General features: G+C 31.3%; 1 protein-coding gene across 2 annotated transcripts in view; it reads right to left on the bottom strand.

Moving 5' to 3' along the window:
• The window catches only part of LOC126879039 (uncharacterized), a 72,243-nt gene that overhangs the window by 3,326 nt on the left and 41,698 nt on the right, over positions 1-27,219 (bottom strand). The window contains exon 5 of one of the 2 annotated variants that reach the window (XM_050641929.1): positions 7,921-9,341. The exons of the other annotated variant lie outside the window; for it this stretch is intronic. Within the exon in view, the coding sequence (XP_050497886.1) occupies positions 8,989-9,341 (353 nt within the window). The 3' untranslated portion in view covers positions 7,921-8,988. Of the gene's footprint in view, positions 1-7,920; positions 9,342-27,219 lie in introns of those variants that run through there. 2 annotated transcript variants of the gene reach the window in all.

Below are 27,219 nucleotides of genomic sequence, written 5' to 3'. Positions count from 1 at the left end.
CTACATATTTATATTGGAATCAAAAGAGTCCATAAACAGAAAACATGGAAATAAGAAAAGACGTAAGAGAGGGTTGTACTCTCTCCTCAATACTGTTCAAAATTTATGTAGAGAAGATATTTCAGCTTGCACAATCGAATGAAAACAGGCATCAAAATGAATGGTCTTCCTAATAATAATCTAAGATACGATAACAATACGGCCATAATAACGGACAATATAGTGAATATCGTAAATGGAGTGGGAGAGAAGTATCGGCTTACGATCAATACAGCAAAAACCATGTATTACCTGCTGTCCAGAAACTCTCCTGACAAACGATAATCGGAGATTGTACAGATAATTTTAAGATACTTTAACCCAATTCACCTAGTCTGAAAATACTTTCAAAGGGAGCTAGAGCTCTTTGAAGATGGCGCTTTGTAATTATTTTTTAAATAACTCCAGAACGCTTCTATTTAGAAAAACGAAACCGGCTACGCCTACTTATCTTCCAGAGATAAGTCGATTCCATCAATGGCGAATTTCTAGTACCGGTCATAGGCGCTCGTTTTGGGTAGGGCAACGGTTATTTTATCGCATAACTTTTTGTCTTCAACTTTTAAGCATTTTTGACACTGGATTATCAAATCGTGAGGTATTCTAGTACTGAAAGGTACTCTTGCTTTAAGGTACTCTATGTACCGTTTTCTAGAAAAATCGATTAAAATTTTTTTTCAGAAACTCGTTTTTTGAATTTGAAAAAAATAAATAAAAAACAGTGTATTTTACCGATTTTAAACAAGAGTAACTTTCAGTACAAGATTACTTCATAATTTAATAATTTAGTGTAAAAAATGCTTAAAAATTAAAGACAAAAAAGTTATGCGATAAAATAACCGTTGCCCTATCAAAAACGGACGACTACTACCGCTACTAAGCCTTGTTTTTAAACAAAAAGGAATCAACTAAAAAGACAGATTCACATCCCAAAAAAGTCACTAGAAATATCACCACATACATCTTATTATTTGGTTGATCATATTGGCCTTTGACGGTAATCCATAAATATTATTTTATATTAATATGTCGCTAAAGAGTTCTAAAAATAACTGAGACTAAAAATCTAAAAATTAAAGGAATAACGCAGAAAATACAAAAAATCGCCGATATACTTCCTATGAAATGCTAAATAGTGTCAAAATTTTATAAATGTCATTAGTGTCAAAATTTGATAACAGTTGAGTAAAATTGCCTGATGTTGGACCAATTACAAACAAGCTTTACGGCGCGGGAAATTTGAATTACTCCTCTTGGTTTAAAACCGCTTATAGAAGTTCGTAATTGATGGAATCAGTTTATCTCTGGAATATAAATAGGCGTACCAGTTTTTGTTTTCCAAATGGAAGCGTTCTGGAGGTATTTAATAAAAACTAATTACAAGACGCCATCTTCAAACAGCTCTAGCTCCCTTAGGAAGCATTTTCGGACTGGGTGAATTGGGTTAAATTGTCTTAAAATTTTCTCAGGAATCTCCAGTCTTCGTTTGCCAGGAGAGTTTCTGGACACCCTGCATAGTAATCGGCAGACAACCCTGGAAATTGAATATAAATAATAGAGCTATTAATAGGGCAGTCAATGAGGGTATTTGGCTCCGAATTCCATCCTACTACATCGATTTACTTGATATTTTCACAGTAAGTAGGGAATAGCTCAAGAAACAAAGTCTACCCTATGCCGATGTGCGTTTTAATCTTGGGGGTGAAAAATGTTTTGTGTAAAGCTACGGAAGAGGCTAGAGAGCCTAATTTTAAGAAAAAACTGTTCTATAATTATTTTTTGAAAACTCAATACTTTTTGAGTTATTCGTGGTTGAAAATTGGCCATTTTCATTGAAAAATTACACCTCTTCGGACGGATTTTTGCGAATACCTTAGAAACTATGCATCTAACAAAAAAACTATATAAAATATTTCTGTAGGTTATAAAAAAACAAAGAGATTTGTTCCTTTATAAATCTTCTAGTTAAAATACAAAGAGGGGTATGGTAGGTAATGAGAGTTTGTTTTTTGATGCATGCTCAAATCGGTTTATTCAACTTGAAATAACAGAGAAATTGTCGATTTTAGGTGTACAATGATACTAATAACTTTTGTAGGGCATGAAAAGACCTTTAAAATGAGCAATACTAAATGTCGATCACATTCAAACTAAGCGAGATATTCTGCAAAAAAGTTGATGACTAATGTATTTTAAGAAGAAATGAGAAGTATATTTAAGACCTCATCTATCAGAACTTAAATACATCGTTTTCCTTCTACAATACTTGATAGTGTTATTTCTATGTTCAAAAAGTTGGACTGGATTAAAATGAACGGTTTTTGAAAAAAATAAGATTAAATTATAGAGCGCATTTTTAAATTTTCTTAAAAATCTTCCTTTTCCTCCATGTAACTCGAAAAAGATAAGAGATACGAAAAAAAGATACCACACACAAATGTATGGCTTTTGCAGATATAAATTTCCTTTTTATTTTTCATTACTGTATCTCTTATCATTTTCAAGTTACATGGAGAAAATGGAAGATTTTTAAGAAAATTTAAAAATGCGCTCTATAATTTGATTTTTTTTTGTCAAAAACCATTCATTTTAAACCCGTCCAACTTTTTGAACATAGAAATAACACTATAATAAAAGGTATTGTAGAAGAAAAACGATGCTTTTATATTTTGGTGGATGGTGGTTAAAATTACTTCTCATTTTTTCTTAAAATACATTAGTTATCAATTTTATTTGCAGCATATCTCGCTTAGTTTTAATGTAATGGACCTCTAATACAGCTCATTTTAAAGGTCTTTTCAAGCACTACAAAAGGTATTAGTAACATAATACACCTAAAGTTGACCGTTTCTCTGTTATTTCAAGTTGAATACACCAATTTGAACATGCACATTATAACATTGAACATTATAACTAGAAGATTTATGAAGGCAAGTGTCTCTTTGTTTTTTTATAAGCTACAAAAATGTTTAATATAGTTTTTTTAGTTAGATGCATAGTTTTTTAGGGGTTTGCAAAAAACCGTTCGAAAAGGTATTGTTTCAATGAAAATGGCCAATTTTCAACCACGAATAACTCAAAAAGTATTGAGTTTTCAAAACAAAATTATAGAACAGTTTTTGCTTAGAATTAGGTTCTCTAGCGAATTCCGTGGTAATTTTAACCAAAAATTTTTCCACCTCTAAGAAGGGGTGGGAACCACCCCCAAGATAAACGCACACATCGGCCATAGGGTGGTAGACTTTGAAATAGGATATAAGTAGAGGCTAGGCCCAAAATTTCATTAAAATCCATGCAATAGGATAGAATTCGGAGGTAATATCCTATTCTTGTTCCCATTGACTGGCGTAAAACGGGTTGAAAGATTGAATTACCTTATAGCTACATTAAACAGAAAACGGCACTGTGATCTGGAAGTGAAAATAAGAATGGCAATGACTAGAAACGCCTTAGATGTAAAGCACGAACAATTCCCGGAAGATCGGTTGTACAAAATCGGACCATTATTTAATTATTATTAAAGCATTTTTAGCATCAAAACGCAAGTGTTTACTATTAATTAACGTAATTTTTAAAACCGTAAAACGTTGTTAAAAAGAGTCAATTATAGTTTATAAAGGGCGGGCTGTTTTTAAAATCGAAATGACGTCATAACACGGTGCCATTAATGAACTAAAACACAAAGACTGGCAAATCGTGCTCCTACTACATTATACTATCATAAATATATCGAAGCAATATAAAGCTTTTCTATTTTTAGTAGAAGACGTAAATATTTGCACATTTAGTGCAGCGTAAGGTCAGAAAACGATTATCAATAATCGTTCATGGCCATCAAAGTAGATGGTACCTTTGTACGATTACCACTGAGGTGGTAAGACGATTTACATTTTGGAGACGGTTTTTTGCTTTGTGTTGGAGTTCGTAGTCAATCACAAAATGATTCAGCGAACAGAGGTATATAGCAACCGCCTTGCTAGGTGACAATAAAGCCTTTGGCAGAGTCTGGCATGAAGGGTTGCTATAAAAATGAATCAATACGGATATAGTGAGGCAATGACATGCCTACTCTCATTGTACCTAGCCAACAGAAGGTTCAGAGTTCAAATAGGATAAACCTTGACCGAAGTCTGAACTATGGAAGCTGGAGTATCTCAAGGAGCGGTATTGTCACCATATTTATACATCATATATACGGAAGATACACCTACAAGTTTACAAGTAATACTTGTACAACAAATAAGTTTAAATACACTGCGCGTCAGAGAAAACGGACACCCCAAAAAATGGGTCGTATTTGATGTCTCATATCTCCTAAACCTGCTGTCCGATTTAAGTAATTTTTTTAATATTCTATAGCCTTATTCTTTAGGAATATCGCTGTGATAAGGTTGTTGCTAAACAGGTATATTTTCATTGTATACCGAGTGGACGAATCAAACTGTGTTTTTTTCTCAAAGTTCGCAACACCCTATGGAATATTCTAGCATTTATAAAATACTGAAATTAAAACCCAACTATAGCCTCAGGTTTTCTTAACATTCTGTTTTTTGATTCATTCACTTATGTTGGATAATACAAAAGTTAGGTATTTTAATCACTAGCCATGTTCCTCATCACTACAGGGTGTTTCTAAATAAGTGCGACAAACTTTAAGGGGTAATTCTGCATTAAACAATAATGACAGTTTGCTTTATAACCGTATTAGACCAGGGCGCATCTGTAAAAATATTAGTACATTTGGACGTTGAGAGGTGACTCATATTTTTTTTGCAGAAATTGCTTGAAAATAACTCATATAATAATATTTAAGTTATCCTCCCACTCAAAAAGGTCCGGAACATTGTTTAAATAATCAAAATGTCAAAAAATGAAGGAAAAACTCGATTTTTTCTTTGTTTTTTGATTATAACTTTGAAAGTATTCATTTCTGAGAAAAGCTGAACTGACATAAAAGTTGCGCAATTAAATTTGCTACAATATAGAATTCGTTAAAAATTTTAAAAATTGTCACCCTTGTTACAAAATAGCAATAACTGCGAAAAAACTATAAAAAAACAAGTATTCGCATTTTACGTTTTTCAACCATTTATGCTACACTTAAGACCTTCATATTTTACCAAGAAAAACTTTATGATATAAGAAAACAATACTGCGAATTTTATTAAGATCGGTTGAATAGATTTTGCAATCCAGCTTTCGCAAAAAAAATTAATTTTTTCAAAATCTTGCAGGACTGAATATAAAGCAGACAGCAAGCTTAATTTTTTTTTACATATAGAAGAATACCGTACCTTTCATTTGCAATTTGCAAAATTAAAATCGGTTAACCACTACGGCGTCAGGAATTTTTTTAAATACACATTTTTTTTGGTGCTACGCGCAGGACTGCGGATAGTTTGCTCTGATTGGGCATTCCAATGACCTTTGATAATGATTGACAAATTTTAATTTTTGGTACATTTCGATATAAATAAATAAATTTGTTTATTGCAAAATAAAAACACATACTCTGTCCTTTGAAATAACACTTTTTTTGGCAAAAACTTTCTTTGTTCATATATTTTAAGTTAGAGAATAAAAGTTTATTATTTTTAAACATATGCAACTGTTTAAACAATATTTCACAAACAATAATCAAATTAGTTTGATTTTTGTGGAATTAAAATATTAAAATACAACAAAATATAGTGTAAGAAAATAATATATTAGATAAAGACTGGAAGAAATTTTGGTGGAAATCAACTTGTGTGAATCGAACACCGCTGTCCTGCGCGTAGCACCAAAAATTAATGTTTATTTAAAAAAATTCCTGACGCCGTGGTAGTTAATGGATTTTAATTTTAAAAATTGCAAATGAAAGGTACGGAATTCCTCTATATGTAAAAAAAATTTCAACTTGCCATCTGCTTTATTTTCAGTCCTGCAACATTTTGAAAAAATGAATTTTTTTGCGAAAGCTAGATTGCAAAATTTATTTTGCAAAATCTATTACACCGATATTAATGAAATTTACAGTATTGTTTTACTATATTATATAGTTTTTCTGGGTAAAATATGAAGGTCCTAAGTATGGCATAAATGTTTACGTTGCGATAAACAATATATATTCTGATATCTTTCACAATAGCCTAGGAACTCCTCAAGGAGGAATATTAGGTCCACTACTTTTTCTTTTATATGTTAATGACTTACCAGAGTATTTTAGAGAACAAAAAGACCTATTTATGTATGCCGATGACACCAGCATGATAGTTTCCGCAGAAACTTTGGAGCAAGTAGTTATAAAAGTAAAATATTTAACAGGGCGATTCAAGGAGTGGTGTGATAGGAATGGATTGGTTGTAAATTTGGAAAAAACCAAGATTGTAAACTTTTCATACGGTGAGAGAAGAACGACCCAACCCGTTTTTGAACTTAAAATCAGTAACAGAGATGTGGTAGTCAACACAGCAACACATACAACATTTTTAGGCACAGTTATAGACGCTAATTTAAGTTTCGATAAACACATAGATCATTTATGTAAGCAGCTTAATAAGACGTATTTTGCGATAGCGGCATTAAAAAATGATATGCCATCAAGTACATTGATCTCTGTTTACTATGCGCAGGTATATTCCCGTATCGCGCAGAACATCATTATTTGGGGCAGAGCTTCCGAAAGTCTGCGCATTTTTCTCTTACAGAAGCGTATTATCAGACGAATTTTTGACATAAATTACCGTGACAGTTGTCGGGAAGTTTTCAGAAAGAAAAGAATTCTTACGGTACCTTCCGTGTATATATATAAACTGTTAACTTTTATTTTCCAGAAGGTTGAACTGTTTAAGAAAAATAGCGATCTTCATTCACACTTTACGAGGAACTGTGAAAAAATTCGTTTGATGAAATGTAACCATGCCGGTTTTAAAAAATCCCCTCACTATACTGGCCCTTCTCTATTTAATAGACTACCGCTAAGTTTAAAAAATCAAAATAACTTAAGAAAATTTCAAAAAGAGCTGAAAGAGTTTTTGTTGAATAATGCATTTTATTCCTTGGAAGAATTCATCCAAGAGACATCTGGGTAGTCGCGGATATGAGAGTATTGTATAATTTCTGTTTTTTTTTTGTATTTTAAGTGTGCAAGTTATTTGTGTAATTTTTATACTTTATTATGTAATATTTATTATGTAATTCTATATTGACTTACCTTCATACTTGTATGAAACAAAAGGTGAATAAATTATTTATTATTATAATGGTTGAAAAACGTAAAATGCAAATACTTGTTTTTTTATGGTATTTTCGCAATTAATGCTATTTTGCAACAAAAGTGACAATTTTTAAAATTTGCAACCATTCCTATATTGTAGGAAATTTAATTGCGCAACTTTTATATCAGTACGACTTTTCTCGAAAGTGAACACTTTGAAAGTTATAATCAAAAAACGAAGAAAATAATCGAATTTTTCCTTCATTTTTTGACATTTTGATTATTTAAACAATGTTCCGGACATTTTTGAGTGGGAGGATAACCTAATTATTATTATAGGAGTTAATTCCAAGAAATTTCTGCAAAAAAATATGAGTCACCTCTCAACGTCCATCTCAAAACAGATGCGCCCTGGACTATATGTTCGCAAATGCTTCGTTTCCGAGATACGGGATGTTGAATGCTTTCTTACAAATTCACGATTTATTTATTGCTTTAAAACCGGTTGAGATATGCAAATGAAATTTGGTGGATTTTAAGACGTAGTTATTTCACATTTTTTGGCATACAATTAAGAATTTTATATTCACCATTGGCGTGCATACGGGTAATATGATCGATCATATTACCCGTATGCGCGCCAATGGTGAATATTAAATTATTAATTTCATGTCAAAAAATGCGCAATAACTATCTCTTAAAACCTTCCAAATGTCATTTGCATATCTCAACCGGTTTTAGGGCAATAAATAAATCGTCAGTTTGTAAGAAAAAAATTCAACATCCCGTATTTCGGAAACGAAACATTTGCGGACAAATGTTTATAAAGCAAACGGTCATTATCTTTCCATGCAGAATTGCCCCTTAAAGTTTGTCGCACTTATTTAGAAACACCCTGTACTGATGAAGAACATGGCTAGTTGTTAAAGTACCTAACTTTTGTATTATCCAACATAAGTGAATGAATCAAAAAGCAGAATGTTAAGAAAACCTAAAGCTATAGTTGTGTTTTAATTTCAGTATTTTATAAATGCCAGAATATTCCACAGGGTGTTGCGAACTTTGAGAAAACAACACAGTTTGATTCGTACACCCGGTATATAATGAAGATTTACTTCTTTAGCAACAATTTGATTACAGCGATATTTTAAATGAATAGGCTAGAAAGTATTGAAAAAATTACTTAAATCGGTCGACAGGTTTAGGCGATACGAGACACGAGACATCAATAATGACCTATTTTTTGGGGTGACCGTTTTCTTTGACGCGCAGCGTAGATTGTATGTAACAATCAGTTGACTCGATAGAAAAAAAAATGAAATATTTGAATCCACGACGAAAATCCTGTTTGCTTTATTAATATTGTTACAAAGCTTTTATTAAACTTTGTTGTACCATATTCATGCTATATCATAATCGAAGTTATAACAGAATAAAGAGCTTTTACTGTACTTAAATAATTACATACACAAATTGAAACTGCTATTATGAGAAAAAAAATTCATACAATTAAAGATTTTCGCTAAAACCGGCAAAATACATTTCAGGATATATTTCGTGTAGCGCAAGGACAGAAAACAATAATTATTACATTGTTTTCTATACTGGTCATCAAAGTAGATGGCACCTTTTTACGCTTACCACTGAGGTGGGGATATCGAAGTTGTAAGAGAATAAAAAACTTTTACTGAACTTAAATAAAATTACATACACGAATTGAAACTGCTATTAGGAGAAAACATTTCAAACAATTAAATATTCTCGCCAAAATCGGCAAAAAATATTTCAGGGCTGAATTTCAAGCGATCTTCGACTGGCGAGACTCGCTCTTCTTCCTCTGTCTTGGAAAACGGTTGCAAATAATCTGACATATTGAATGATTTATATAATGTTGTTGGTTCTGGTTCTAACATAACGTCATTTTCTGATTTCAAATTGGTAGTGTCCAGAGGATTTTGCTCAGAATTCGTGGCGTAGGTATCTTGGAATTCCATGTCACATATGTTATCTTGAGAACTTTGTTCCTCTGATTCACTGCGAAGACAATTCAGTTCTTGTACCTCTCCCAGTTTACCGTCCTCGTCTATTACTTGGTACTGCAAACCTGCAGATTCAATTATTACTAGTAATTTATAGCAAGTCAATGGTTTATAGTAATATAATTTTCTGTTTTGTTTTGTTCAATACAGTAAAACCTGTCAATAACGGTCACTAAAAATGACAGAACTATTGGCCGATATAAAAAGGTGGCCGCTAATACCAGGTTTTGTAGTCCACAAATTTTGTTTTGGGGAACTTTGAAACTGGCCGGCTAGTTCAGTTGGCCGGTTTTGACAGATGGCCGTTAACACAGGTTTTACTGTAATACAAAACAGAACCAAAATAATAGAGATCAGGCATTCTAATATCTCTCTTCAAAAAGGGAGACAAATCGGACCCGGAGAATTACAGAGGAATTAATTTATTAAATATAACACTAAAATTAACAACAAAAGTGATAACAAGCAAACCGAATGAAATTATAACATGAGCAAAAGAACAACAAGGTTTTAGGTCGGTGAGATTATACACAGACGCTATATTTATCTAAGAGAAATAATTAGAATACAACAAACCGGCATATTTATGTTACTTGGACATTAAGAGGGCATCTGGCAGGATCCAATTAAAGGACTTGTTATTGAAATATTAATAATAAATCGGTAATGATGAATTTTCATTTTTTGGAGGTGAATTTTCCAAATCGATTGATTGGACGTAGAGGATTCATAGAGTGGCCCGCTCGTTCTCCGGACCTCAACTCGTTAGATTTTTTTCTTTGGGGTTATCTAAAATCACGTGTTTACGTTAGGCGACCAACATGCATGCAGGATTTGAGACAAAGAATAATTGATGAATGTGAACTAATACGTGGAGAAATCTTGCAAAGGCTGACTCACGAATTTATTTATAGGCTTGCACGTTGTCAGGAGGTGAACGGCAAGCATTTTCAACATTTGAAATTATTTTTTTAATTTTTAATATCATTGGTCTAACGTAAATAAATTAACCTATTTTTTAACTGTAAAGAGATTTATTTCTTGTTTTAAAATCTGCAAAAATATACAGGGTGTCCCATTTAAAGCAAATAAGTTAAGGGTATTTCCGGTGAAACCGGAAGTGGAGTAGTAACAAAAAATATGGTATCAGATGCCTTTTGCGTCACTGTACTTGCATGCAAAGTTTCATAAATATTGATTGTTCTTTTCGTTTCAAAGATATTTGCTTGGTATCATACTTATCCCAACTCTGTATATTTATATAAATAATTATCTACTTATTCGCAAGAGAGATACCTCCAGGAATAATCAAAACGAAAATAGAATATAAACGATCGAAAATAGAATAAAACCAGAACAACAACATTAAAGGAAAAGTAGAAAAGAACTAATTTACCCAATTGAATCTAGTAATGGGATAAGAGGGGGGTTCACTGAGTCTATAATTGTTCAACCTAATCGTGGATGAAATAATAAAACACGGAAGGACTAAAAAAGGATGCCAAATTGGAGGAAAACAACAAAATAATCTGCTATGCAGACGATGCAATAGTAATTTTTCAAAGTGAAGCTAATTTACAACGTATGCTGCACTAATTTATATCCGCCAAAAAATTTAACAAGTTAATTTTCCAAAAAAAAAAGGCAAAATGCATGGTTATAACAGCAAACCTACTAATAGGCTATTGATGATATTATGTTCAAAATAAGAGAGCTAAAAGGAACTACAACGTTAACGGGAATTTATTGTCTCATAATGGTCAATGGACTTCTATATTTGAAAAAACCGTGGAGTGCTACCATTTAAATAGGTGCGTTTTTGAGAAAGGGGTGCATTAGTCCCTAGGCACAGGGTGAATTAGGGTGAGTTCTATGTACTTTTGGTACAAACAGGTCTACCGGAAAATGGTTTCAGGTTAAATTTACTATCGAAATATCACATTTTAAAGTCAAAAGTATTTTTTTTACAAAAATATATTCAAAAGAAAAGCAAGAAAAAAACACGAAAGATAGCAATTTTGTATTTTGCCCCATAACTTTTTTCCACGGGGATATAGGTATAGGCACTGCTTCAGCGAGAAATAACTTCCATCGTTCCTGTTTAAAATAAAGTTTGGTAAAAGTCTCTAAGATTTACTGTTTCCGAAATAGGATTCTTCAAAGTTCGCCGCGCACACCATTTTTTGCCATTTTCCCTATTATTTCGCAAACATTGTTCTGTAACTTTTTCTACGTATTTCTACGTATATGCAATGGTACATTTAGTAGAAAGAAAAGTCAATCAGCTTTAAAATGGTCTATTGTATAAGATTATACGGCTCTTTTTAAGCAAGTTATGCTTTTTAAAGGTTTTATACTTTTAATGATTTTTGAAATTTTTAATGATTATTTTTTAAATTTCTTATTATGACTTTTTTTCTTGTACATTGAGGTATATACATTGTGAAATAAAAAAAGCTTTTTTACTTTACTTTAAAATTGTGTATTGAACAAAATTCTAGGACTATTTTTAAACAAGATATCCGTAGGATATCCAAGAGTATCCGTAATTTGAGAAAAATTTTAAATTTTTAAAAGAATATAATTGCACATTATAACATAATTTTTAATTAAAAATAACTTTTTGTAATAACACTTTTCGATATTATGAAATATAAAGGAACTTTACTCTTGAGCGAAATTCATATTTTTCTACACTATTGATAAAATGTTATATCTGATGATTGCATCTTAGGTTTTAGACTATGCAGAGAATTTTATAAAGAATAATTATTTTTCATAAAGTTAATAATAAAAAAGTTTTCCAAACTTGTGGGACCTATTGCATGAGTATATGTCACATTTTGAAAAAGCAAATTTTGTTTAAAAATAGTCCTAGAATTTTTTACAATACACCATTTTAAAGTAAAGAAAATAAGCTTTTTTCATTGTACAATGTATATACCTAAATATACAATAAAAAAAGTTATAATGAGAAATTCGATAATCTTAAAATATAAATATCAAAAATACTTAAAAAGTATAAAATTTTGAACAACCCTATCTTGCTTAAAAACAGTCATACAGCCTTCTGCAATAGACCATTTTAAAGATACTTGACTTTTCTTCCGATTAAAGCTACGTAGAAAAAAGTTACAGAAGAATGTTCGAGAAGTAACAAGTAAAATGGGCCAAAATCGCGTGAGTGTCAAACTTTGAAAAATCATATTTTGAAAACTTTAAATCATAGAGACTTCTACCAAACCTCTTTTTAAAGAGGAAGAATGGAAGTTTTATTCTGTGAAGCAATACCTATACCTATATCCCCGTGGAAAAAAGTTATGGGGCAAAAAATAAAATTGCTATCTTTCGCGTTTTTTTCTTGCTTTTCTTTTGAATATAGTTTTGTAAAAAAAAATATTTGACTTCAAATGTGATGTATATATATATATTCGGTTTTATAACGTCTTACGACGTTGTCAGACTCCCAAACGCCACTGTATTCTGTCCTGAGTTAGGTCTTCATTTAGATTTCGAGCGCTAATCGCTTTTCTAACTCCCAGATTCCAGCTCTGTGGTGGTCGTCCTCGTTTTTTCTTCTCTGGGGGTTGCCACATCATAGTTTTTTTAGGCAATCTTTCGTCCCCCATTCGGCTCACATGCCCATACCATATGAGCTGTTTTCTTTCAATATCCTCAACTATAGTGCCCTCTACACCCATTTGTTGTTTTATTACTTCATTCCTTATTCTTTCGGCTCTTGATATTCTCATCGATCTTCTGATGGCATCCATTTCCGTGGCTTCGACCTTTTTCGTATATTTCTCGGCTATTCTCCATGTCTCGGCTCCATAAAGTAGGCTAGTTTTAACCATTGTCTCATATATGTTTCATTTTCTTTTCTTTGATATTTCTTTACTCCATAGAACTCCGTTTAGACATGCTATAGCTCTTCGGGCTTGTATGATTCGATGTTCAATTTCTCGTTCGTCTTTTCCACTACGGTCGAAGATGACGCCCAGGTATTTATATTCGTCACATGGATTTATTGTGATGTTTCGATAACGTCACAAATGTGATGTTTCGATAGTAAATTTAACTTGGAACAATTTTCCTATAGACGTGTTTGTACCAAAAGTGCATAAAACTCACCCTAATTCGCCCTGGGCCTAGGGACTAATTCACCCCTTTCTCAAAAACGCACCCCTTTAAATGGTAGCTCTCCGCGGGTTTTTTATATTTAGAGGTCCATTGACTATATGAAACAATAAAACCCCGTTAACGTTGTAGTTCCTTTCTAAAATACATAATCAATAGCCTATAAGATGTAAATTAGAGCTGGAGGGTCAGATAATAGAACAGGTGACGGAGTTCAAATATCTAGGCATCACACTAAGTACGGAAAGCTCGAAACAGAAGTGAAATATCAAGTTAATAGAGCAAACAGAGCCGTAAGTTGCATGAATTAAACAATATGGAGAAATAAAAATATCGGGAAAGAAATGAAAGGCAGAATTTACACAAGGGTAAAACACCCGTGTTGAGCTGCCCCCCCCCCACTTGCAAAAATCAAAAAACAAATAGCCCTGATTTATGAGCTATTTATGAGCTCTCATATTCCGCAAACTAAAAATTTTGAGCTCGTTCCACTGAGCAGGAATTTGATACTTTAGTGGGGGGGGGGGGTGGGGTTAAAAATAGGAATATTGAATTGGTTCTTGCGGCAGAATTACGAGCTATTTATGAGCTCTTGAAATTATATAGTTTCGATTTTTGAGCTCATCCCCTTCACCCCCAAACAACCCTTTAATTGATTTAACTTAGAGAAAAATGCTGAGAAAACTTAAAATATATCGTATTCCGGATATAATTCCTATAGCCTATATACTCTAAGAATAAACTATTAAATCACGTGCATTTCGATTATTGAGCTACAACCCCTTCGCAAGAAAACCACCCTATCTTCCCGGCTTAAGAGAAAGTTGTACTTAAAATGCATTAAACTAATTATTTGGCGACTACATATCATTGAATAATTTATAAGCTTCCAAATTACGTGCATTTAGATTAGTAAATTGCAAATTATTTTGTATAGTGCAGTCACTGAAGGTAAAAATCAACGATTACCTTCAATTTCGGTGAACCTTCATCGATTTTCACGAAAATTGGTCAGTGGTTAGAGGATACGTCAAAAAACAAAGGTGACATGGTACCACCTTGCGCCTTTACCCTGAGGGTGGATAGCGCCCCTTCTCGGGGGTGAAAATTATTTTATTAAAAATAACTGCACAAATCAATAAAAGAACAGATTAAAAGCAAAATTTATTATATAAAGTTAATAAAATAAGTCAATACTTTTTAAGTTATTAAATATCAGAGATTTTAATTATTCGTGAAAAAAATGCATGTTATGAAGCGGTTTTTCGTAAATCACTGAAAAACTGTAAGTTTTTACAAAAAAGTTAATAGTAGTTTAATTCGTATAGCTTATATTCTAAGAATAAACTCTTAAATCACGCGCCTTTCGATTATTGAGCTACAACCCCTTCGCAAGAAAACCATCCCATATTCCCGGCTTAAGAGAGAGTTATACTTAAAATAATTTAAATTAATTATTTGGCGACTAAATATCGTTTAATAATTTATGAGCTCGCAAAATATACGCATCTCAATTATTGAATTGCCATTTTCTTTCTATAGTGCAGTCATTGAAGGTAAAAATCAACTATGACCTTCGATTTCGGTAAATCTCCATTCATTTTCACGAAAATTGGTGAGCGGATTTTGAGGCTATCAACTTTTTCTGGAGCTCATTTTTGATAGGTATTTCTAAGTACTTTGACAAGTATTTAGTACCTAAGTGTTATAAAATGCATCTATTTTCCGTTATTTAAGCTTGAATCCTTAGATTTGAACAGTCGCAGAAAAAAATATACATTTAATTATCAATAACTTACTTTAAATTAACATTAAAGGGTTTTTCAAGTAAGCAATTTATTATATTTTTTATTAGCTTCAATTTTAGTGATGAACACTTTGTTGTAAAAACTTACAGCTTTTGAGTTATTTAAGAAAAATCGCTTTAAAGCATGCATTTTCTTTCACAAAAATTAAAATATTTGATCTTTAATAACTCAAAAAGTATTGATTTATTTTAATAACATTAAACAACAAATTTTGCTTACAATTTGTCCCTCTCTCGATTTGTGGGGTTATTTTTAAGAGGCTACAGTAGCGAGCAACAGGTAGCAGCAAACGCGTTCCAATATTGCGGCTCTAATTTTGAATATTTTGTCGAGATATTTGGCACACATATTCGTAATATAATAAAGAATGGCGGTACAGAGCCCAATTTTAGAAATATGTTAGTACGTGGAAATTACTCTATAACTAAATAAAATATTGAAAAAAGGAGCCTGTACCGCCATTAAGAAGAAAAAAATAATAAACTTTCTTCAAATAAACTTTTTTATCTCATGCCTAGATTTTGTGTAATCTTGGAACTACTAAAATTTTTTATTTCTAACAAGAAATCGAACATATTATAACTAAATAACTAATTAGGCAACATAGAGAAATTATCAGTGTCATTTTGACAAACCTGCCTCAGATTTTCTCTAATTTGTTCTGTCATCTTTATTGATATCAGTCCAGTGCAGTAGTGTGTTAATTTAAGAATTCGTTATAGTTGTTTCATAGGAAAATAGTGTTTATTGATAGTTATTTATTATATTTTTGTTGTTGTTGTATAAGTTGTTGGTCTGTTTCAAATAATAGATTGTTGTTAATTGTGTTTTAGTTCAGTTCTATGTAGGTAGGTAAGTATATTTTACGTAAAAACATTTCGAATTCTAATGCGAGTATAAAGATTTAGGAGGATATTTTATTTTTAACATATTATCAATAGTTTAACGAAATGGGAAAAGTTAATCAAACGACAAATAAAGCGAATAATTCCAAGAAAAAGTCCATTAAAAGCCGTGCCAAAATTATGAGAACATCGAAATTGGAGCCACCACAAATTTTAACAATGTAAGTACCTATGAGAAGTAATCTACTGTTGTCATACTCATACATAAAAAAAGTGTGAAAAGTTGTTTCCCATGAAAATGAAATTCGTAATAAATCTATGTTTAGGTACAGAAATCCTGACTACAGTACAAATGCCAATTTTTTTTAGGTAGATATTCATAGTCCTGTCGCCAAGGGGGTACAACGGCCTCCTTTATTCAGATGGTCTTACCCAAGATTTTTTTATGTATCTTGACCCGTAGAACAGGAATTTGTTGGGTAACAGTTGATCCGGATGTCGATAAGATTGTTATAAACAAAGAACTTGAGGAATTACATAACAGCGATTTCTCGCAAAACAAAACTTTTTTTTGTATTTTTTGTGTCATTCTAAGCAAAAACTGTTCTGACAAGTTTTTTCGTAGGATGCATAGTTTTCGAGATAAACGCGGTTGAACATAAAATCGAAAAATTGCAATTTTTGAACCCGAAAAAATTTATTTTTGCTAAAGGTGATACAGTAGCGATCAACAGGTAGCAAAAACGCGTTCCAAGATTGCGGCTGTAATTTTGAATATTTTTTCGAGATATTTGGCACACGTATTCGTAATAAAATAAAGAATGGCGGTACAGGGCCCAATTTGAAAAATATATTAATATGTGGAAATTACTCTGTAATTAAATACAATATTAAAAAAACGAGCCTGTACCGCCATTAAGAAGAACAAAAAAATACAATTTCTTCAAATAAACTTTTTTATCCGATGCCTAGATTTTGTGTAATTTTGGAACTACTAAAATTTTTTATTTCATTAGTAGTTCCAAAATGACACAAAATCTAGGCATCGGATAAAAAAATTGAAGAAAGTGTATTTTTATAAAAAGTGCAGGAGCTAACAATGCCGAGGAAGATCTATCAGGCTGCATCTCACTTCCCGCCTGTCCAGCACGGTAAAATTCCAACAAAGCTTAGTTCCGAATACTCAGATTACGAGTAGAACTAATCAAAATAATAAATAATCATTCCATGAAGTACGACTTAACCTGGTAGATTTCCCTCGGCCTTCTTAGCTCCGGCAATTCGTTGGCTTGCAAATTTTAGAAGCCACAAGCCACGATTGGTTTAACCAGAAGACTAGTTCTAAGTTTTATTTTATTTTTGATATTGTTAATATTAGAAGTAAAACTTTCGTTCGTCTTTAGCAGATACCGCCACGGCATTCATGCCATCATTTCGTTGTGAACCGATAACGGTAGCCCGAATTTTAGTAGTTCAAAGAGAATGAAATATGCACCTCTGATGGGACCCTAAGAAGGGTTAAAGGGTGTTCTAGAGTGCCTTTGGCGCTCTATGAACTAAATAAAATAATGTTGTTCTGAAGCTATTTTCTTGTGGCATTTTTATAATCAAGTATATTCAAATGGGAAATAAGCCACAATTTTACTTAAAAATGATTTTATTAACGTTTCGACGCCCAAGTCGGGTGTCGTTGTCAAAATACAAAATAATACTAAATAAACAAAAATGTTGTTGCTTAGTAAAAAATTCTTCTAATAATTTATTTAATCTGACTCATTTATATAAACTAGAATATACTTGATTATAAATAAAATAAGACTGCTCTCGTTTCGCTTCACAATGAAATTATTATTTATTATTATTTTTTCGTACAAATACCTATGTTAACATAAAATTTTCACCCATTTGGGTTTATTTTTATAAATATTTATTTACTAATAACAAAATTGTTTTCGGTTACTTCCAATTAGCGCGCCTATGAGTTAAATTGTCAATAATATTAATCTTACATAATGTCAAAGATTACCAATGTTGCCAAAGTTTATGATACTATCTCCCGAAGTTATATTTTATTGCTACCTGTTGATCGCTACTGTTTACTCTTAATAAAGTAATTTTCACCCCCGAGAAGGGATGACATATGCCCCAGGTTAAAACCCCAAGTTGTTATTGTTAATTCGTGAAAATGAATGGAGATTTACCGAAATCGAAGGTCATAGTTGATTTTTACCTTCAGTGACTGCACTATAGAAAGAAAATGGCAATTCAATAATTGAGATGCGTATATTTTGCAAGATCATAAATTATTAAACGGTATGTAGTCGTCAAATAATTAATTTAAATTATTTTAAGTACAACTCTCTCTTTTTAGCCGGGAATATGGGATGGTTTTCTTGCGAAGGGGTTGTAGCTCTATAATTGAAAGGCGCGTGATTTAAGAGTTTATTCTTAGAATACAAGCTATACGAATTAAACTACTATTAACTTTTTTGTACAAACTTACAGTTTTTCAGTGATTTACGAAAAACCGCTTCATAACATGCATTTTTTTCACGAATACTTAAAATATTTGATCTTTAATAACTTAAAAAGTATTGACTTATTTTATTAACTTTATATAATAAATTTTGCTTTTAATCTGTTCTTTTATTGATTTGTGCAGTTATTTTTAATAAAATAATTTTCACCCCCGAGAAGGGGCGGTATCCACCCTCAGGGTAAAGGCGCAAGGTGATACCATGTCACCTTTGTTTCTTGACGTATCCTCTAACCACTGACCAATTTTTGTGAAAATCGATGAAGGTTCACCGAAATTGAAGGTAATCGTTGATTTTTACCTTCAGTGACTGCACTATACAAAATAATTTGCAATTTACTGATCTAAATGCTCGTAATTTGGAAGCTTATAAATTATTCAATGATATGTAGTCGCCAAATAATTAGTTTAATGCATTTTAAGTACAACTTCCTCTTAAGCCGGGAAGATAGGGTGGTTTTCTTGCGAAGGGGTTGTAGCTCAATCGAAATGCACGTGATTTAATAGTTTATTCTTAGAGTATATATGCTATAGGAATTATATCCGGAATACGATATATTTTAAGTTTTCTCAGCATTTTTCTCTTAAGTTAAATCAATTAAACGGTTGTTTGGGGGGTGAAGGGGATGAGCTCAAAAATCGAAACTATATAATTTCAAGAGCTCATAAATAGCTCGTAATTCTGCCGCAAAAACCGATTCAATATTCCTATTTTTAAGTCAGCCCCCCCCCCCCCCACTAAAGTATCAAATTCCTGCTCAGTGGAACGAGCTCAAAATTTTTAGTTTGCGGAATATGAGAGCTCATAAATAGCTCATAAATCAGGGCTATTTGTTTTTTGATTTTTGCAAGTGGGGGGGGGGGGGGGCAGCTCAACACGGGTGATCAAAACAACCAAGCGACCTGACACATATAGTCCTGGGCGCATCTGTTTTGAGATGGACGTTGAGAGGTGACTCATAGTTTTTTGCAGAAATTGCTTGGAATTAACTCATAATAATAATTGAGTTATCCTCCCACTCGAAAAGGTCCGGAACATTGTTTAAATAATCAAAATGTCAAAAATGAAGCAAATATTTAATTTTTTCTTCGTTTTTTGATTACCTATAACTTTAAAAGTATTCACTTCCGAGCAAAGTTGCCCGACATAAAAGGTGCGTAATTAAATTTGCTACAACATAGAATTGGCTATAAATTTTAAAAATTGTCACCCACGTTGCAAAATAGCAATAATTGCGAAAAAACCATAAAAAACAAGTATTCGCATTTTACGGTTAAATTACGGTTAAATTAATTTATGTTACACATAGGACCTTCATATTTTACCCAGAAAAACCTTATGATATAGTAAAATAATACTGTAAATTTCATTAAGATCGGTTTAATAGATTTTGCAATCCAGCTTTCGTAAAAAAAAATATTTTTCCACCTACCTCTGCCGAAAGTATACTTTTCCAGACCTGATTGTAGGGAGCAAAGTTGTACTTTTCCTCCCTAGGGAGGAAAATATTTTTCCTCCCTAGGGAGGAAAAGTAAAAGTGACGTCATGGTATTTTATTCATGAAGTATAACTTATTGACGCCCTGTAGAATATCTATTTTCTATTACGTAAGTATCTATACATTTTAAGGTTTATTTAAAAACACTCTGTATTTTGCAGAATGGTAAAAAACAGTAAATTGTTATTTTGATTTAATAATGTTTACATTAATAATTTGACTTATATTTGACAGTTGACAGTTATATTGTACCTACTTGTTAGATTTAGTTCTAATAAATTTTGTTGGTTAGTTACATAAATAAATTAAGTAAAAATGAAAAAATGACTTGTTATTTGAGGAAGGTGGAAAAACCATATGTATAACATGGGAGTAAAGTGCCTTTTCCTCCCTTGAATGATTACTGCCCTCCGCTACGCGTCGGGCAGTAAACTTCATTCTCGGGAGGAAAAGTAGCACTTTCCTCCCTTGTTATACAAATAGCTATTTCCACCTACCTCTACCGAAAGTATACTTTTCCGGACCTGATTGTAGGGACCAAAGTTGTACTTTTCCTCCCTAGGGAGGAAAAGTAAAAGTGACGTCATGGTATTTCATTCATGAAATATAACTTATTGACGCCCTGTACAATATCTATTTTCTATTACGTAAGTATCTATACATTTTAACGTTTATTTATATAACACCCTGTATTTTGCAGAATGGTAAAAAACAGTAAATTGTTATTTTGATTTAACAATGTTTACATTAATAATTTGACATATTTGACAGTTGACAGTTATATTGTACCTACTTGTTAGTTTTAGTTTTAATAAATTTTGTTGGTTAGTTACATAAATAAAGTAAAAATGAAAAAATGACTTGTTATTAATTTGAGGAAGGTGGAAAAACCATATGTATAACATGGGAGTAAAGTGCCTTTTCCTCCCTTGAATGATTACTGCCCTCCGCTACGCGTCGGGCAGTAAACTTCATTCTCGGGAGGAAAAGTAGCGCTTTCCTCCCTTGTTATACAAATAGCTATTTTTCAAAATGTTGCAGGATTGAAAATAAAGCAGATAGCAAGTTGAATTTTTTTTACATATAGAAGAATACTGTACCTTTCATTTGCAATTGGCAAAATTAAAACCGGTTAACTACTACGGTGTCAGGAATTTTTTTAAATAAACATTAATTTTTGGTGCTACGCGCAGGACAGCGGCGTTCCATTCACACAAGTTGATTTCCACCAAAATGTCTTCCAATTTTTATCGAATATATTATGTTCTCACTCTATATTTTGTTGTATTTTAATATTTTAATTCCACAAAAATCAAACTAATTTGATTATTGTTTGTGAAATATTGTTTAAACAATTGCATATGTTTAGAAATAATAAACTTTTATTGTCTGTTAAAATATATGAACAAAGAAAGTTTTTGCTAAAAAAGTGTAATTTCAAAGGACTGAGTATGTGTTTTTATTTTGCAATAAACAAATTTATTTATTTATATCGAAATGTACTAAAAATTAAATTTATCAAAGGTCATTGGAATGCCCAATCAAAGCAAACGTATCCGCTGTCCTGCGCGTAGCACCAAAAATTAATGTTTATTTAAAAAAATTCCTGACGCCGTGGTAGTTAACCGATTTTAATTTTTCAAATTGCAAATGAAAGGTACATTATTCTTCTATGTGTAAAAAAATTAAACTTGCTGTCTGCTTTATTTTCAGTCCTGCAACATTTTGAAAAAATGAATTTTACAGTATTGTTTTACTATCTCATAAAGTTATTCTGGGTGAAATATAAAGGTCCTAAGTGTAGCATAAATCGTTGAAAAACGTAAAATGCGAATATGTACTTGTTTTTTATGGTTTTTTCGCAATTATTGCTATTTTGCAACAAGGGTGACAACTTTTAAAATTATTAACTAATCCTATATTGTAGTAAATTTAATTACGCAACTTTTATGTTTGTGCAACTTTTCTCGAAAATGAATACTTTTAAAGTTATAATCAAAAAACAAAGAAAAAATCGAATTTTTCCTTCATTTTTTGACATTTTGATTATTTAAACAATGTTCCGGACCTTTTTGAGTGGGAGGATAATTCAAATATTATTATATGAGCTATTTTCAAGCAATTTCTGTAAAAAAATATGAGTCACCTCTCAACATCCAAATGTACTAATATTTTTACAGATGCGCCCTGGTATAAGAGAGGACAAAATTAATGCTAAAAACAGCAGAGATGAAAAATCGATGGTAAGGTGGAGAACATCAAGGACTGGGTAAGAAACAAAAGACTAGAATGAAATGATCACCTAGGCCAAATGGCAACAAGTAGATGAGTGAAGACGGCGAGAGACGGTTACCCAATAGGAAGACGATCAGTGGGAAGACCACAAAGTCGATGGAATGATAACTTGCTGGAGACTCATTGAAAATACAGACAAACATGTCTACGCAAAAAGGAGAAGAAGAAATATAGTTTAAAATGATTTAATCTAAACTAATCGGCGATAAAAAATGTTCTATTTTTTATTAATACAACCAAGTAGCACATGACCACTACGATATACATATAGTATGATACAATTGATCCAAAAGATGGCATAACCCAGACATCCAAAGAGAAAGTTATCCTCCAACACCAAATTGTTCTATATGGTCCACATAATGTTCAGAAAAAAGTCACACCATTTTGAGCGTCGGGTTTGGGGCGGGGGGGGAGAGGGGGGGGGAGAGTGGGGGGAAGAGAAATCGGTAAATTCGTAGTTTTTTACGTTTTTCGTGAATATTTCTTAAAATATGCGGTTTAGCATGAAAAATCTTCTATACAAAAATGTTCTAAATTAAATTTGAAATAAAAAAGGTCCCATGGATAATCCTTCTAAAACGAACGGTTCCAAAATTACGGAGGTAGTATAGCATATTTCGTCCAAAAAAAGACCTAACCCAGACATCCAAAGTAAAAGTTTTCCTCCAACACCAAATTGTTCTATATGGTCCACATATTGTTCAGTAAAAAGTTACATAATTTTAAGCGTCCGGTTTGGAGGGGAGATGAGGGAGAAGTCGGTAAATTAGTAATTTTTTACATTTTTCGTCAATATTTCTAAAACTATGCTTTAGCGTAAACAATGTGCTATACAAAAATGTTCTATATGAAATTTAAAACAAAAAAGGTTCCATACATAATTGTTATAAAATCAACGGTACCAGAATTACGGAGGGTGAAAAGTGGAGGTTTTCGATACTTTTTATATTTTTTGAATTGATGATGATTTTGGGTGGTGAGGTTGACGTTTCTGCAAGGGCTTATCACTAACAGCTACTAAAATAGCAAATTTTATTTACAAAAAACAATCCTGTTAAAGAAACTTTCTATCATCAGAAATAATATTATAAATTGCCCAAATAATATAAAACGTATCGAAAACCTCCACTTTTCACCCTCCGTAACTCTGGAACCGTTGATTTATAACAATTATACAGGGTGTTTATTGGGAAAGTAACATACGTTAACTGCAGAAAGAGGACACTTAGGCGGTCTCAAAAATACCATACTTAATGGGTCTTACTCCATTAATAACAAAGATACTGAGTGTTTTATCTATTTTGCCATTTTTTAAATTGGTTCATAACTTTTTAACCACACTGTATATTTATTTTATATTTGGCACGCAAATATCGTTTAAGGTGTACAATGAATTAAATTAATTACAATTGTAAAAAATCTAGGTCCGGATTAAAAAAAATTGGAAAAATATTCCAACCCAAAAACAACACCCAGTACATTAAATTTTTTTAAAATCGATTTTTCAGTTGAAAAGAGGATGAAAAACTAAATTTAGTGGTATACTTTGAATTTTTGGCAAAATGATTATGCTGGTCAAATTTTGAATTTAAATTCTGAAATTATGTGAATTTCGAAAGCTCTAAGTAGAAAAAAATTGAAATACAGCTTACAACTTGTCAACCGCACTGTATATTCATTTTATATTTAACACGCGAATATTCTTTGTGGTGTCCAATCAATTAATTTATTTACAAATAAAAAAATCCAGGGCCGGATTAAAAAATATTGTATAAATGTTCCGACCCAAAAAAAAAACACCCTGTATATTAAATTTTTTAAAATGGATTTTGCATTTGAAAAGAGGCTGAAAAACTAAATTTAATGGTATACTTTGAATTTTCGGCAAAATGATTTTTCTGGTAAAATTTTGAATTTGAATTCTGAAATTATGTGAATTGCGAAGCTCAAAGTAAAAAAAAATTAAAATATGATTTAATTTTAATTAATACCATTATTTAATCTAAATTGGTAAAATATTAACATTTTGACACACAACAATAATTTTTGATGGCGGTAATTTTGAATAAGTACTTTAGTTTTGAATAGTTATGCTACACATTTTCTCTGTTTTGTTATAATTTTTAGATACTTTGTTGTATAAAGTTATGTATTCTTTATTGACTCTTTATTATTTATTCACTATTTAAAGATGAATATTCGCCATAAACTATTTGTCACAGATAATAAAAAAAACACTGAAATGTTTTAGCATTTTACCAATTTATATTAAATAATGGTATTAATTAAAATTAAGTCGCATTTTAATTTTTTCTACTTAGAGCTCTCGCAATTGACATAATTTCAGAATTCAAATTCAAAATTTTATCAGAAAAATCATTTTGCCGATAATTCAAAGTATACCACTAAATTTAGTTTTTCATCCTCTTTTCAAATGCAAAATCCATTTTAAAAAAATTTAATATACAGGGTGTTTTTTTGGGAAGGAACATTTTTACAATATTTTTTAATCCGGACCTGGATTTTTTATAATTGTAAATAAAATAATTGATTGGACACCTAAAAGAATATTCGCGTGTTAAACATAAAATAAATATACAGTGCTGTTAACAAGTTGTAAGTTGTATTTAATTTTTTTTCTACTTAGAGCTTTCGCAATTCACATACATAATTTCAGAATTCAAATTCAAAATTTGACCAGAAAAATCATTTTGCTGAAAATTCAACGTATACCACTAAATTTAGTTTTTCATCCTCTTTTCAACTAAAAAATCCATTTTAAAAAAATTTAATATACAGGGTGTTTTTTGGGGTCGGAACGTTTTTACAATATTTTTTAATCCAGACCTGGATTTTTTATAACTGTAAATAAAATAATTGATTGGACACCTAAAAGAATATTCGCGTGTTAAATATAAAATAAATATACAGTGCGGTTAACAAGTTGTAAGTTGTATTTAATTTTTTTTCTACTTAGAGCTCTCGCAATTCACATAATTTCAGAATTCAAATTCAAAATTTGACCAGAAAAATCATATTGCCAAAAATTTAAAGTGTACCACTAAATTTAGTTTTTCATCCTCTTTTCAACTAAAAAATCCATTTTAAAAAAATTTAATGTACAGGGTGTTGTTTTTGGGTCGGAACATTTTTCTAATATTTTTTAATCCGGGCCTGGATTTTTTACATTTGTAAATAAATTAATTTATTGTACACCTTAAAGGATATTTGCGTGCCAAATATAAAATAAATATACGGTGTGGTTAAAAAGTTATGAACCAAATAAGAAAATGGTAAAATAGATAAAACACCCAGTATCTCTGTTATTAATGGAGTAAGACCCATTAAGTATTGTATTTTTGAGACCGCCTAAGTGTCCTCTTTCTAGAGTTAACGTATGTTACTTTCCCAATGAAACACCCTGTATATAGGACCTTTTTTGTTTTAAATTTTATGTAGAACATTTTTGTATAGAACATTGTTTACGCTAAAGCATAGTTTTAGAAATATTGACGAAAAACGTAAAAAAACTACTAATTTACCGACTTCTCCCCCATCTCCCCCCCCCCAAACCGGACGCTCAAAATGGTGTAACTTTTAACTGAACAATATGTGGACCATATAGAAAAATTTGGTGTTGGGGGAAAACTTTTACTTTGGATGTCTGGGTTAGGCCTTTTTTTGGACAAATTATACTATAAATAGTACGTCCGTAACTTTGGAACCGTTCATTTTAGAAGGATTATGCATGCATAGAAAACCTCCACTTTTCACCCTCCTTAACTCTGGAACCGTTGATTTTATAACAATTATGTATAGGACCTTTTTTGTTTTAAATTTAATGTAGAACATTTTTGTATACAGGGTGATTGATTAGTAGGGTAAAGTTCAAGAGCTCCGCTATAGTAATAGATAGCAATAAAAGTTAATAACAAAAATTTTAGCCACCTTTGAGCTTCACATTACAAAATTAGTTAGAATGTTACAGGGTGTTCGATAACACAGTAGCAGACCTAACTTATGTTTTTTTAAATGGAACACCCTATATTTTATTTTATATTCGAAATCCTGTTAACTGCTCCATCAAAAAAATATAAAGGTTTGTAATGTTATACAGGATATTTACAAAGTTATAACCAATTTTGTATGAAAATCGTAACAAGTTCAAATTCCTGTATAAATAAAAATGAGCACAACAGCAATGGTTTATTAATGCCATATTTTTTATTTATTGTCAAAATTTTTAAGAATTATTGATATTGCTAATCTTCTTTATATCAAATACGGGGTGAGTCAAAACGCAAGTACATTATTTTCTCAGTAATGTTAAATGGAACACCCTGTATTTTATATCATTATTGAAAAGTAACATTAACGTACTTTAATTTTTATATCACATTCCCTATGTAAAAAATTATTAGTTTTCGAGATATTTTCATTTTTCAGAGCAAATTATTTTAGGTGTTTAAATTTATCTAAATTTTAAGTAAGCCATGACTGAATTGAAAATTGAAGATTACCGATTATCAATCCGGTAATCAATGTAACACTGTAGCAAATAAAGAAATAAAAAATTTATTAGTAATACATTTTACAAACAAAAACACAACCACTACATGCAACATTTTTGAAACAATTAAAAACTATCTTTTTATGTAAATGCAACAAATAAACAAAGAAAATTAGTAATAAATTTTACAAAAAAACACAAAAACACAAAATACAATATTTTGTGAAGACAATTAAACACTACTTTTGTATTTAAATGTAACAATGTAACAAATAAAGAACGAAACATAATTTATCAGTAATACATTTTG

Source organism: Diabrotica virgifera, chromosome 1, assembly GCF_917563875.1.
Source record: "Diabrotica virgifera virgifera chromosome 1, PGI_DIABVI_V3a".
Lineage (NCBI taxonomy): Eukaryota > Metazoa > Arthropoda > Insecta > Coleoptera > Chrysomelidae > Diabrotica > Diabrotica virgifera.
Note: the sequence above shows the minus strand (reverse complement) of the source record. Positions and strands in the feature narration are given on the sequence as shown.